This window comes from Amblyomma maculatum, chromosome 8, assembly GCF_055883805.1.
Source record: "Amblyomma maculatum isolate TAMU_Amacu chromosome 8, ASM5588380v1, whole genome shotgun sequence".
In the NCBI taxonomy this organism is placed as follows: domain Eukaryota; kingdom Metazoa; phylum Arthropoda; class Arachnida; order Ixodida; family Ixodidae; genus Amblyomma; species Amblyomma maculatum.
This window is the reverse complement of record NC_139351.1, coordinates 68,991,103-69,004,311: the sequence shown is the minus strand read 5'-3', so window position 1 is coordinate 69,004,311 and position 13,209 is coordinate 68,991,103. Positions and strand designations below refer to the sequence as shown.

At 40.0% G+C, this 13,209-nt stretch overlaps 1 protein-coding gene across 2 annotated transcripts in view; it reads left to right on the top strand.

Annotated features, from left to right (window-relative positions):
* The window catches only part of Stacl (SH3 and cysteine-rich domain-containing protein), a 273,599-nt gene that overhangs the window by 63,383 nt on the left and 197,007 nt on the right, over positions 1-13,209 (top strand). Inside the window, exon 1 of one of the 2 annotated variants that reach the window (XM_084576453.1) lies at positions 8,502-8,628. The exons of the other annotated variant lie outside the window; for it this stretch is intronic. Coding sequence (XP_084432579.1) covers positions 8,502-8,628 — 127 coding nt within the window. Of the gene's footprint in view, positions 1-8,501; positions 8,629-13,209 lie in introns of those variants that run through there. 2 annotated transcript variants of the gene reach the window in all.

Genomic DNA, 13,209 nt, shown 5'->3' with positions numbered 1-13,209 from the left:
TCGATGCTTCCTCGGCCTTTCGCGGTCTCGGATATTCTCTCGTCGTCAGACTGTAGTATCCATGCGCTGTGCAGACGACACGCGATCGTGTTGGCCACGTGTCATTCGGATTGTCTCGTCTCGAGATGGCGTGATGGAGACGGCAAAACGGTAATAAAAGAGCTTGCTCATTGATGTCACTTGATTGCTCACAGCGCGCCTATCTGGATTCACTTTCCTCCTCCCTTATGACCGCTCGACGTTGAGACGTCACTTGATTGGGTGTTTTGCGTCACACGGGTACCGCGCTTTTATTATTCCGCGGTGTCACTTGTATACACGTGCCGTCTTCTGCAAGTGCTCTTCTTCGATCGTCTGCGCGGCGCCACTCAAGAATACAGACGACGATTCGTGATGGAGTCATTACCGGCCTTTTGTGCCCAGCTTTCAGCCGACACGCAAAGGCAACGCGTCGGTTCTGAAATTCCGATTAATATAAAGAGTTTGCGCGACTTTTAGCGTGAAAGCTATGTAAAAGCTGTTTTTTTTTTATTTCCAGCTGTATATAACCATTACCTTGGAGTGGGTGGGCTAGTCCTAATTAATGACGTAATCTGCTTATAATGCTCGTAAAATAGAAAACGATTCATTCGGCGTGCATCATGATAATTCGCAAAAGTCAAGTTTTCCTAGCAAAAAATACATTCGAAGAGTTTTGGCACAGTGAGAGTGGTTTCGACTTAACTCTCCAACAAGAAATCTCTACATTGTACTACGAAGCTTTATCAGGTTCCTTGTTTCGCTCTTTTGCATATAGGGACAAATAGAGAAGCTTCCATTTATCACCGTTATTCACGTATTGATATTTAAAAAAATATTGTGCGCAAGCGACCTCTCGCGCGATGTGTTAAATAGCTTCATCAAATAAAAGCAGACAATCAGTCAAATCAGATTATCAAAGCAACTACTTGTACCTTGTTATAACCAGAGCTGTTCAATACTGCCAGTTGAAAAACTTCCCATTGGGCCGATGTATCAAAAAACGGCGGTTCTGATTGGTCAAAATTCGAGTGAATACAAATAGTGGCGGCGCCCGCAACCAATAAAGGAAACTTAATTGCAAACTTTCAGATCGTTGATAAATGCACAACCACAATGGAAAATAAAATTAGTTGACGATTTTAGGTAGGAAAACGTATTAAAGGTAACAGTCATATAGGCAACTGCGATGGAAAAAAGAAACAAAATACGATTTCCAAAAAGCAATGATGGCAATAGCAAAATACCATTGACCGCTTCCAGATGGTGCGACCATTTATAAGGACCCGCAAAATGCATACAAAATGTAGTCACTTTTTAAAGTGGAGCTTAGCAACTGGTATCGTCCAAAAGCTCTGGTTATAACTGCATAGTTACAACAATAAATTGGAAGTAACCAACGAAAACGCTTTCGTTTGCAAGCTCTCCTAAGACGTATGTATTTTGTAACCTCTTTTTAGAAAGCAAGGTTTTCTAACACGAGGATATAATGTACATTTTATTAAGGCGAACGCCTTTCTCGGCTCATGCGTGGTGTAAACATGATGTTTTAGCAAGAAGTGTCTGCTCTAACTCATATATATATATATATATATATATATATATATATATATATATATATATATATATATATATATATATATATATATATATATATATACATATATATATATATATATATACATATATATATATATATATTTAACGTACTTGGCCGCTTAAAAAATAATAGAGCGAAGGGGTCTCCGTTCGAAACGTCGAGTCTAATAAAATGTTTCTTTAAATGAAGCGTACCCTTCGCTCTATTATATATATATATATATATATATATATATATATATATATATATATATATATATATATATATACATGGCAGTAATTGAATTACAATAATGAAATTACTGTAATTAATTACTTTTTCGGTAATTTGTGATCTAATGAATTACTTTTTCAGTTTGGTAATTTAATAATGTAATGAATTACTTTTTGGTAGTAATTTTGCAGCAAAGTAATTATCCCTCTCGAAATTACTTTTACTAAAGTGCGCCATCACTCCTTCAATAGACAACGAAGTAGAGTGCGCGAAAGCAGGAACGACGTACTGCAATCCGAAGCCAGCGTAACGTATTGGCAAAAGGAGACAGATTGAGCAGAATTATAGTCAACTAGAATACTCTGGATAACAAGTTGTTTTGTTTAATAGCTTTACTTAGTTTTTGCATTTATGGAAACTAGAAAGTAATTTCATACTAATTGAATTACTCAGTAGAAGTAATTGTAATGTAATTTCATTACTTTTGGGGAGCAGTAATCAGTAATGTAATTAAATTACTTTTCTGCGTTTTTTAGCAAAGTAATTAGTAATGTCATTTAATTCCTTTTGAAAAGTAATTTTGCCATGTATGTATATATATATATATATATATCATTTTTCACCGGGAATCCTATTATCCTTCCGATCCTCAGCCGAGTGCCTATTCCAATTGTCTTTTAGTAGTGATGATAATAACGCTCAATTAGTGATAATAATATTTATGCTAACAGCAGTGACGATGACAGTGCATTTAGTTCATAATAGTAAAGATGATATTAGCGATTGCAACGATGATGATGCTTATGATGATATTAACGATGAAAATGACGATGCAGTTAGTAAAGAGAGTCCTGTAAACCGGCATTCTCCATTTCCGCTATTTAACAGACAAGCTCAGTCTCGCAATTTTTTTTGCAACTCTGCTGGTCATTAAGAGATAAGTATGTAACGGCACCCAGCACCTATGTTCCGGTTCCATGTTACGGTGGGAGCAAAACATTCTGTCTAGCATGCGCATTCTACACATTACTTTTCTGTCACGCGTGCGCTTTGCAGTAATGCCAGCTACGTAATCGTTTCTGAGCGCCATTCTTTACAGCAGCCCGGATCGACTGAGGCACCGAGAAAACGGAGACAACTATCATTAATAAGGTTCGTTAATATATATATATATATATATATATATATATATATATATATATATATATATATATATATATATATATGGGGCCTCTAGAAGACACGAGAATGCGTTAATATAACTGGAATACTGTACACTGGGTAGGTGCCCGGATATCCTGCCACATATAAGCAATATCTGCGGTATGTTTAAGAACAATTTTTAAGCGCCATTATGAGCAGAGAAGTGGAAATATGTAAAAGCCAGGGGGGGGGGGGGGGGGGGGGGGATATATGGAACTCGTTTTCGATAAACATGAAAGCCCAAAGAACGAGTTAAAAGTTCGTTATTCGCTGTCTCAAAGGTGTAAATGCCGTTCTTGAACGTTGTCAGTTGCATAAAAGAAATAAAGGTTTGGTCTATACGGAAGGAACCGGCTTATCAGTGATTGGACTTGTCACGTGGAAGACGGCATGTTCTTGGTAAACACTGCAACAGTAATGGCGCAGCTATCAATCACATAATAGGTATGAAATTAGGATGTGTAAGATTGAAACAGAACCTGCGCATTGATCACAGAAATGTTGACACCTCGTTTTGCCTAATGAAGAATGAGTCAGTTGCGTGTGCCTTATTCTCCGTCCTTCTGAATGGACGTCCATAAAAATGAAACGCCAATAAAATGGTATATGCGTCTGCAGTTTTCCCACCCCATGAGTTCTCGTTCCATGCACTGTAGCATTTCATTATCGCAGCCTTTATGCGCCGCCCAACTTTTAGCTAGTTTAATTTAATAGCCCAACGTTTAGCTATTTCTAACCAAAACATTTATTTCCCAAGCCTAGTGAATTCATCAAATATTTTTTGCGCGCCATGTACCCATTACACTATGGAGCTCCCACACAAAGATTGATGACAACTTTATGTCGCTAGCCAGTGCTTTTAGACAGAAACATTTTCCGTCACTTTGAGCAAGCTGCCTAAAGAAACGTTACAGGATTGCGCTTTGTTTCACTTAAGAGATTAATGACGAAAGCTTTTCCTCCTTCTTCTCTCCTTCCTCTTCTGTCTACCTCTTCTCTTCTTCCTCTATATTGCGTGTGTGCGTATTCGTTATACTTTTATTACTTTCTTTTCTTTCGCTTCGCCGTCAGAACCTATTGTGACGTCTCGCTGACACATTTCGCGGAATCTCGCAGAATCTCGTTGACGCATCTGGCGAACACATCTCGCGGAATCACGTGTACACATCTCGCAGACGCGAGGTAATCACCAACAGCCCAGAAAGGTTTTCGCCTTAAAAAATAAACGCGAGTCCGCTGAAGCGCGCCATCGTCTAACAATTCCTCGTCACCTATCGTCTGACAAAACGTGTGCGGAAATACTCGGTGAACAAAATAGTTTACTTTCTCTGCATCCAAGTGATCTCTCTCTGAAGACCTTCTCATTAGCTTTGAAAACAACGCGTTATATATCCAGAAAATTAACGAAATGCTTATTGTTCGTAATTTCTTACGCATGAATTTCCTTAAAATTATATTGTAAGGTGACTTCTCAACATCTGGGCTAAACAAAAACAAGTACCCTTATCGAAACGTTGGCTCGACTTGCGAAGTGAGGCTCCTTCTCTAGCCTTGTTCAGCGCTCGTTTATAATGTGTAACCATTTTTTTTTCTCTCGTTCTACTCTGGATTGTAGTGGTAAAACATTTAAATTTTAGTTTTGAAATTGCGCAGATATTTCACCATAATATCGAGGCACCAGTGTTGATTTTTTGGTACCTTTGTATCTAAGGCACTAAATAGCTTAACGTTCCAATGAGCTAGTCACTTAATTGCTTTGTTCGCAACGACGTAATGAAGCGTATTTGTGTTTCTTGCTTTGATACTGAAAACTTTCCCTGCACGCATTTTACCAAGTGTTGCCTGTTAACCTAGTGACCTGCTCTATTCTTTCAGTCTTTGTTTTTTCATGCCTTCCGTTTGCAGCTAAAACTTGTTGCAGCCTTGAGAGAGAGAAAAAAAAAAAGATGAGGCCGTCTTATTTTTTTTTTTTTTCTTTTTGAAGAGCGGCTTTGTTTCTTCGGCGTCCGTTTATTTTTTCAGCGGCCCAGAAATCCTTGGAGCACATGTGGTGCCGTTTATTTACTCCCCCTGCCAGCAGACGCTGCCGCTGCCTTTACGAGTTGTTTATGGCCGTCCCAGTGCGTTACGCATACGCCTTCTGTTTAGAGTTTGTTCTGTCTTTTTTTCTTCCAATTCCCCGTATTTCGCTCGTCTTCCGTTTCCTCTCAACCTTCTAACTTTTTTCTCGACTCGAGTCATTCGCGTCATCCACCAAGCGATGAGACATGGAAGTCTCCTTTGCTCTCTTTCCCATAGTGGTCGCCAGTGCCTTTGTGCTTTCCCGACTACTCCTTACATCTCACCCACGTTTAGAAATTGCTTGGACATGAAAGAATTTTCAAGACGAAGAAAAGAAGTAGATTGTCTCTAATGATTTTAAGGTGTTCAGCTGTCAGTTCTTGCTGGCAAATGTGCATACAAACGTTATAATATATAATATTTTTTATTATTATTATTATTATTATTATTATTATTATTATTATTATTATTATTATTATTATTATTATTATTATTATTATTATTATTATTATTATTATTATTATTATTATTATTATTATTATTATTATTATTATTATTATGGCAGAAAGTAGACAAAATTGCTAATTTGGTGCATTTACAGTTTCGAGGAATGACTTTAAGTATATATATGTGCAAAGTGAAGCAAAGAAAAATACAAACTGTTTAATATAACAGTACTGACGTTGTTAGTGTGTCGGTGTGCTTTTTTTTTTTTTAGTATTCTTGTATGAACTAAAATTTACTCCGCCGACATCATAGTTTATTGCCCAATTAAATGAAGTGAATTAAGTTTCTTGACAACAAAGCTATATGGCTAGCATTACCAAGGGTTTGAGCAGGCCAGCTAAATACAACACACAAAGTACAGTACCTGCACCGAGAATAAATGCTGCGTTATGAATAACTCGAATGTAGCCGTTTCCATAGCGTCTGGGAATAAAATTTTCCACTTTGTCCGACTGCGTGAATAATTTTATTACATGCAGCCTTCTTTACAGGAATAGGGCTGCTTGATTATTACTAGACCCGCCAGGGCAAATGACCTTGGGGAATGTTTTGGATAGTCGGCACCTTTTGTCTTCATTTCCTTTTCCATTTTGTCACTGATTCTCGGGCACAAAAAACTCAAAAAATGCAAAATAGAGGCAAGTTGCTGTAGGGCCTACTTGTAGCAAAAAGAAAGCTAAGAAAGTACAGAACAGGCAAGCAACCTGCCACGTGGGGTCTTCTTCCCAGCTTCGCTCGTATACAGACGAAAATTGGCGGCTTTGGTCAACAAGCAGACGAAAACAAGCGAAGCCTAAGAGAAACGGTGTCGCCTGCGAACATGTACAGGCGGAAAGTGCTAAAGTACCTCTGTTTAAAAAAAAAAGGCGAAAGCAAATGCGGGCAGAACTATGGACGAAGCGAAAGGAAAAGAAGAATTAAGCGCAATAAACCGGAAGGAAGGTATGAAAGTGAACGGCTGTTCGACGAAAAATAAGAGAATAAAACTCAAAGTGAGAAAAATGGAGGGGAGGGGGTGGCTAAGACTCTCTATTGGGGCCTCGATCCTCAGAGGGCGGCGAAAGAGGGTGCACGATGTGCACGGAAGTCAAAGAAAAGGAAAATGTGAACAAAATGCACACAAGCAGGAAATCGCCCTTGTTTTGTTTTTTTCTCTGCTTCCTTCGCTTCGGTTCTCTTGGCTCCAGCCGACCGCCAAGGGGACCCCCAGCAGGAGTCGCGGGCTGCCAAAAACGTGGCCGACGCGCCCTCGCACCCTTCGCGCGGCACACACCTCCGCCGCCGCCGCCGAAAGTCGGTCAAAGGCAGATCCCCTTCCCTCCTTTCCCTCAAAATGGAAAGGGTGGGAGAGGAAGAGAGCCTCCCGGAGAGAGTTAAGACGAGAGCCGGGAATGTCGCCGCGCTTTCAGCTGGCTCGGGCTCTCGGCTCTCAGTTTAGTGTCCGCAGTTGATCGTGGCTGAGACCGCGGCCCTCTTCTTTTTCTCGCTGTCTGAGTTTTGTGTGTTAGTGAGGCAGCTTGTCGCAGAGGGGCGGCGACGGTCGCTTCGTTGGTTCCGATGCCAGACGCCCTTTGTGGTGGTGTTTTGTGTTTTGTTCCCTTGTGTTTTGTTCCGAGTGTTTTGTTCCCTCCGAGTTCTTCTTTGTTAGTTCATTCAACGCGACAGAATTGTTCTCCGGTATAGGTGAAGGTCGTGTTAGTTGAAGGTTTTGCCTTCCGAGCTTGGAGTCGAAGCGACGTGTCTGCGTGCAAGGACGTGAATGATGACTACGCTTCACTACCAGACACCAGTGAGCAAGTGGTAGTGTTCTGCCATCTAGGAAAGCATCGAGTCGTCGGGGTCCCCGTTGCATAAGATGATGTTTTACCAGCACTTCTATCCCGGCCCCTACGCACTCACCTTTGATGACGTCAAACCGATGAGTTTGTATAACGCGTTATGCCAAGAGCTTTCGCGCAGGCTCCTCTTTGTGCCAAACTGCGGGTGCACTTCTGTCGTCTGCTCTCATGTGGTCGCAGTCTCTAGAGTGTGTCGTCTGTCTGGTTGGCGCTCATTGTACTGGTGAGGTAGGGAGATTTCGATTTTGTGTTGACACCGCTTCGACAGTTCACATGTATATCTAACTTTTGTAAATGAGTGCGGTTTATCTCATTGGGCGACTTTGTAGACTCTATCGTTATATTTTTGCGAAGAATTCAGAGCACATTTCACCAGCTTCTCATCAAAGACATGTGCTTGCAATCGTATGAAGAGCATGGCTTCTTTATGTAATGTCAAGAACATCGTCTGCTATGTTTCAAAAGTATCGTCTGCGTGTCATCAACTACCTCAAAATATGTTTGCCACGCTATATTCAGCGCCAGCTAAATGTTAGCTTTCTCTGCCTAATTCTGATTTTAATTTCAATGTAAACAGTTAAGTTCATTTATGACGATCAACACAAGCAGGACAGCATTTACTAATAGGCACTGATTGAGCTTCGCTGGAACCAGAAGCAAACTTTGAAGAGAATGCTGCTCCTCAGTACGACATGCAGGAAAGGAGGTCGTCGTCTGCTAGCGCGGCACACGCGGCTGCTTGCGACATTCCAACATGGCCGCACCTCCGGCAAAGTCGGCGACTTCGTGTCTGGCTCCAAGTTGCGCAGTGGGCTGAAAGAGTGAACGACAGAGCGGAGGCTTCCTAACGGCCCGGGTGTGTGAGTGAGTGTGTGCGCGCGAGTTCGAGTGCTGGGACCGTTGCGAGTGTTGAATCAGCCTCTGAATCAGAGAGGAGTAGCCAGTGCCGTTTTTGGAACATTGAGGACAGCAAATCGGTTTACACCGCACTTCTCAAACACGACGAACACTTGGACAACATCTACGTCACCTCGCCGTTTGGAGGAAAACCGAAAACAAACATGTCGTCTGCAGCGGCGCTGACTCGTTACCTGAAGCGCAATTCCCGACGTTTGTCACGCGAAAGCAGTCGGGAGTCATCTCTTTTATCGGAGTACGACGATCAGATCCGGTCCTTCGTGAAGCTGGGTAAGTGAGAACATTGTTATACGGGTGTTTGAACCTTTCAGTAACTAACTATATTGTTTCACCCGGAACATGCACCAAAATCGCCATGAAATACGGAGGTGATGTAAATAGGCTTTTTCGTCAACACATTGTCGTTTGTGTTTATATAAGTGTTTCTGTTTTGAAATTTATTACATTCCTAATGGGGTGCACCTGGTCATTAGGGCATGTTGGTGAGCATAATAGCGAACGTATTTTGGTAGCTTGTCAAAAAAAGAGGATAAGTACAAGAAAAACTTTATTTCAGCTGCATTATCACTGGGAATGTGTTAGTAACATAAATAAATAGGCCTGTCATCAGCTTACCTGTTTCAGTTGCTTTGTCAGACATGTATCCAGCAAACGGCGCAAACAATTTGCGATGAATTGAGGTAATTGAGGAGAGCTTGGTGCGCCGAACACATTTCGTAAACAGGATGTGTGCCACCTATTTGGAGTCCCAAAATATTGATTGCAGTTCGAAACCGGACTGACACTCACCGCCAAACAAAAGCTATAAGGCAGGAAGCGTAGGTTGCCTAATCGATCACAATTTAAACACGCCCACTGTAGTTATCACCAAGATGCTAGTCTCGCTAATGGATCCAGAAGCCTATTAGAAAGCGGCAAGTACATAGGACGAAAAAAAAAATTGCTTCTTTTGCATATTTGTTGGCCTTCTTCGAGCGTGTGTGAAAACGCATGCTCTGTGACAAAGAATGCTTGTATTTTCCGTGGTTTTGGTACTTAATTAAAGCAGTACGTTGAGAATTGCTATACCCTTATTATTATGGCATGCAAAAGCAAAGACAAGCGATAAAACGGCGTGGAAACGCCAAAACACAAAATAAAGCGACATTGACAAGGCATTCCCTTCTAAAAATCTCTTCCAATAGCCCGCGGGCTAGGTAGCGCCCCGGCCAAGAACGCTGTTTTCTTTAGTCGTTTCGTTCATGTAAAAAAATGTTCCCATTAATGCCGTCGTAGACAGCACTTGGTGGGGACAATACACACCTGGCCATTATTTTCCACAATGGCGGCTGTCTGTATTGAAGTTAACGTTTTGAAAGCACCAACAAAAATATACTCGATGGTTTTTCAGTACGTAGCTTGTTTCAGGAGTGTGTGGAACGTACTGGAGAAATCTTTCACACGTGTGATCTTATATTAGAGGAACACTAAAGAGACGGCTGTAAACGCAGAGCTGTAAACGTAGTACTTCGCTGGGATTACGACGGTTTCAAAATTTATGTCAGCTTTGGCTTCACTCGACACGCCGCGGTATTCAATACTGCTAGGTAATGTTTGTTCATTCGTGTTTTGATAATATCCTGCAAGTTCAGGCTTCAGCTAGGTGTTGATTCTGTCCTTGCAGAGTTCCATCAAACGAGATTGTAAAGTTCGACTTACTACAAAAGGCTAGTTCTGAAAACGTCAAGTAAAGACCGCGGATCGGGAACATAGAAAGAGATATCAAAATTCTTTTAAAGGCTGGACCTTCCACCTTGGAGTAAACAACTAATTTTTCTGGTTTGAGAGGGCAGTATTGGTTTTCAGTGCTTTATTCGCCTTTTTCATTAACCTATGTCCAGAGTTATGGCTCTTGTTGAATTTTTTTGCATATATAAACAGTGATTTAAAACTTATCAAAAAGTGAGCCTAGTGTAAATAATATGACGCTATAATAAAACTGAAATCCAAGCTTCATATGAAAATGCGGTTAAGAAATAGGCTCTATCATAATTTCTTTAAAACAAGAGAAACCAATGGCTTCAATACATTTAATACTTACTGAAATCATCTCAAGTAAGAACAAAAAAGGCAAGAATTATGAATGCTATGCCAACGATTTAGCTTTAACTAAATGGCTGCTCAGACATGTGGAAAAATTTGAAGATTTAATTAGGGCGCAACGCTACCCGAAATGATATATCTTCGAATAAAATAAATAACTGAAATTTCAGGGCAAGATTTTGCAAAAATATTAAATAAGTATATATTATTAGCGTCTCCAGTACTGTTCGTGTTGGTAACAACCTAAGGGATGTGAATAGAGCTCAAAATGCAATATTTCTTAAACGTGTTGATGAAGGTGGGTTGTTTACTGTCTTTCATGCAATAAACTGTACTACGGTTTGTGACTTCGACGAGATGCAAATAAACCTGAACCGGTTTTTTTTTAGCCTTATTTTACCATGTTTTACGCAGATTATGAATCATCTCGAATATTTCGTAAGAGTATCGAGTGGGCACATTTTTCTGTCCTTTACAAAACAAAAAGATGATAAGAATGAAGCGAATAACTACATGCCGATATAAATACTGCTAACATTGCCTAAATTACTGTAAAAAATATATATGAGCAATTTCTTTCCCTTGACTGCTATAACACTTCAATTTGGACATGTCAGTGCGGTTTTTTTTTAGTAAACTTATCGACTGAATCTGTTCTACAAGACCAAATTAGCACATATTGAAGGAATGTCAGCAAAGTAGAATAGTTATTGGAATCTGTATTGATTTCACGAAAGCGTTTGACCTAATAAACCACAAGTTGTATTTCAATAATTCTCGCGCTACGTTTGAAACGGTAAACCAACTAGGCCCCATTGCTGCTTTGCTTGCACAAGTTGCAACTCCGTAAGCTTGAACAATGTGGCTTTCGAGGTCAAGCATTATTCCTGATCAAATCATAACTACAATTTCGCCTCCAGCCAGCAACATTACAGGGGAACACATTTGAAATGCTGCAGCACTAATAAAATTTGTTATTTAAGCCGATGATACAAGTATATTTGTATCTGGGGACGACTTAGATGAGTTAGCCGATAAATCATATTAGAGCAACTATGTGTGCGGGTCCTCCAAAACGCGTTGCAAATTAATACCACAAAGACGAAAGTTATCTTCTGTTCTAGAAACAAATAAGTTGACTCAAGCAAAGAAATATCTTTAATGTCCTGTACCTCAGAATTAGTAGGCAGACTTCAAAACAATAGGTATTATATTTACTGAACATGCCTTAGGACGGCCACAAAATTATTACACATAATCACAAAATTATCTCAAATCTACATCGTCTCTACCATTGGCATCTGATACTCCAAAACTCTGCGATGCTTTTAATTGATCACTCCCATTTTAATTCTTGCCTTTGTTAGTGGGCCTTCGTCTGGGGTGCCACAACTCAGAAAAACTAACAAAAATTGCATGCAATACCAGAAGTGCTTTGTGCGCCTTATTGAAAACGTATCACAATCTTTTACATAACCTTTCCAAACAAGTATAAAGTAATTTCAATACCAAACATGTTTTCATGTAGTTTTCGTTGATCTATTAAACAAGAATTATCTAATCACTCACTTTCTGTTCAAGCACTAGCTTGGTAACAAAACCGAACTCCGACGTACCCAAGAAAAAGTAAGAACCAAAATAAAATAGCAACGTATCAAACTTGCTATAGAAAATAGGCTACCAAGAATGCTCAACGAACTTCTAGAGCATAATATGAATTTGAGGTCTATCTCGTATAAGTGGGTAGCTGAACTGTTCCTGTCTTCATCTTTTTTCATCTTCTTGTTTCTTGTTTAGCCTCAGGTGCTTATGCCCTGGTAAACCCTTTTTTTGCATTTAAGCGCATACGTTGTGATAGTGCTATTTCTTTTGTGTTTTGTTTACTCAGTTGTCGCGTTTGTCAATTACTGCCATTTCCACACGCTTAGCATTTTTGTTCCAATATACGTTTCTCTTCGAAGTTTTTTGCATCATTGCTTGTGCTAAATGTCTCTTTTTTTTTTTTTTCTATAACAACTGTTCATTGTGTTCTTCCTTGCGGCTGTCAAAAAGTGTAGCGTGTTCAGGGCTTTGTCAAGTTGTCAAAGGAAAGCTTTTACTCCGAGAACCATCCAGCTCACCGTGTAAGACATGACGGCCGAGCAAAGATTGTTATTTTATTGATTTATCTCGTTTTTTAACTATTGGTGCGAAGAGCGACTCTCAGAGCTTTGATAATGGCGTTCCACAACATTGCGACTAGCATCTGAAATCTTAAGCATTTGGAAGCGTCTGACATTGAACAACCCCGGTCCATGCCTAAGCGCAAATGCAAATATACAAAAATGTTAGGAAATTTATCCAGTAACAATCCTGGATGACGAAAATATTTTGCACTGTTTGCGGTATGACGCACGCTTTCTTGTTCTTAGCGGTTAGACGAATGTGTTGAGGGAGGAGCATCAAAAACGGTTCAGCTATTACTTAAATTCTATAGAAGCAATATTGTGGGAAATGCCCAGTTCAATTATATTCGAGCTTAAGAATTAAAGTATTGCGCAACGAATGAATGAATAAATCAATCATTCAGTCAATGAATGACTGAATATCATCTTTCTAACTATCAAACCGCAAATTGGCGTTTACGCATTTACCACCTCTACTTAATCAACATTTCACCAAGCGGCAATGATTGTCTATAAATCTTCTGTCATTCCATCATTTCATAGGCGCAAGAATGCGCGCCTTTTTTGGCACTTGATTTCCATTGATATGAAAAGCCTTGATATA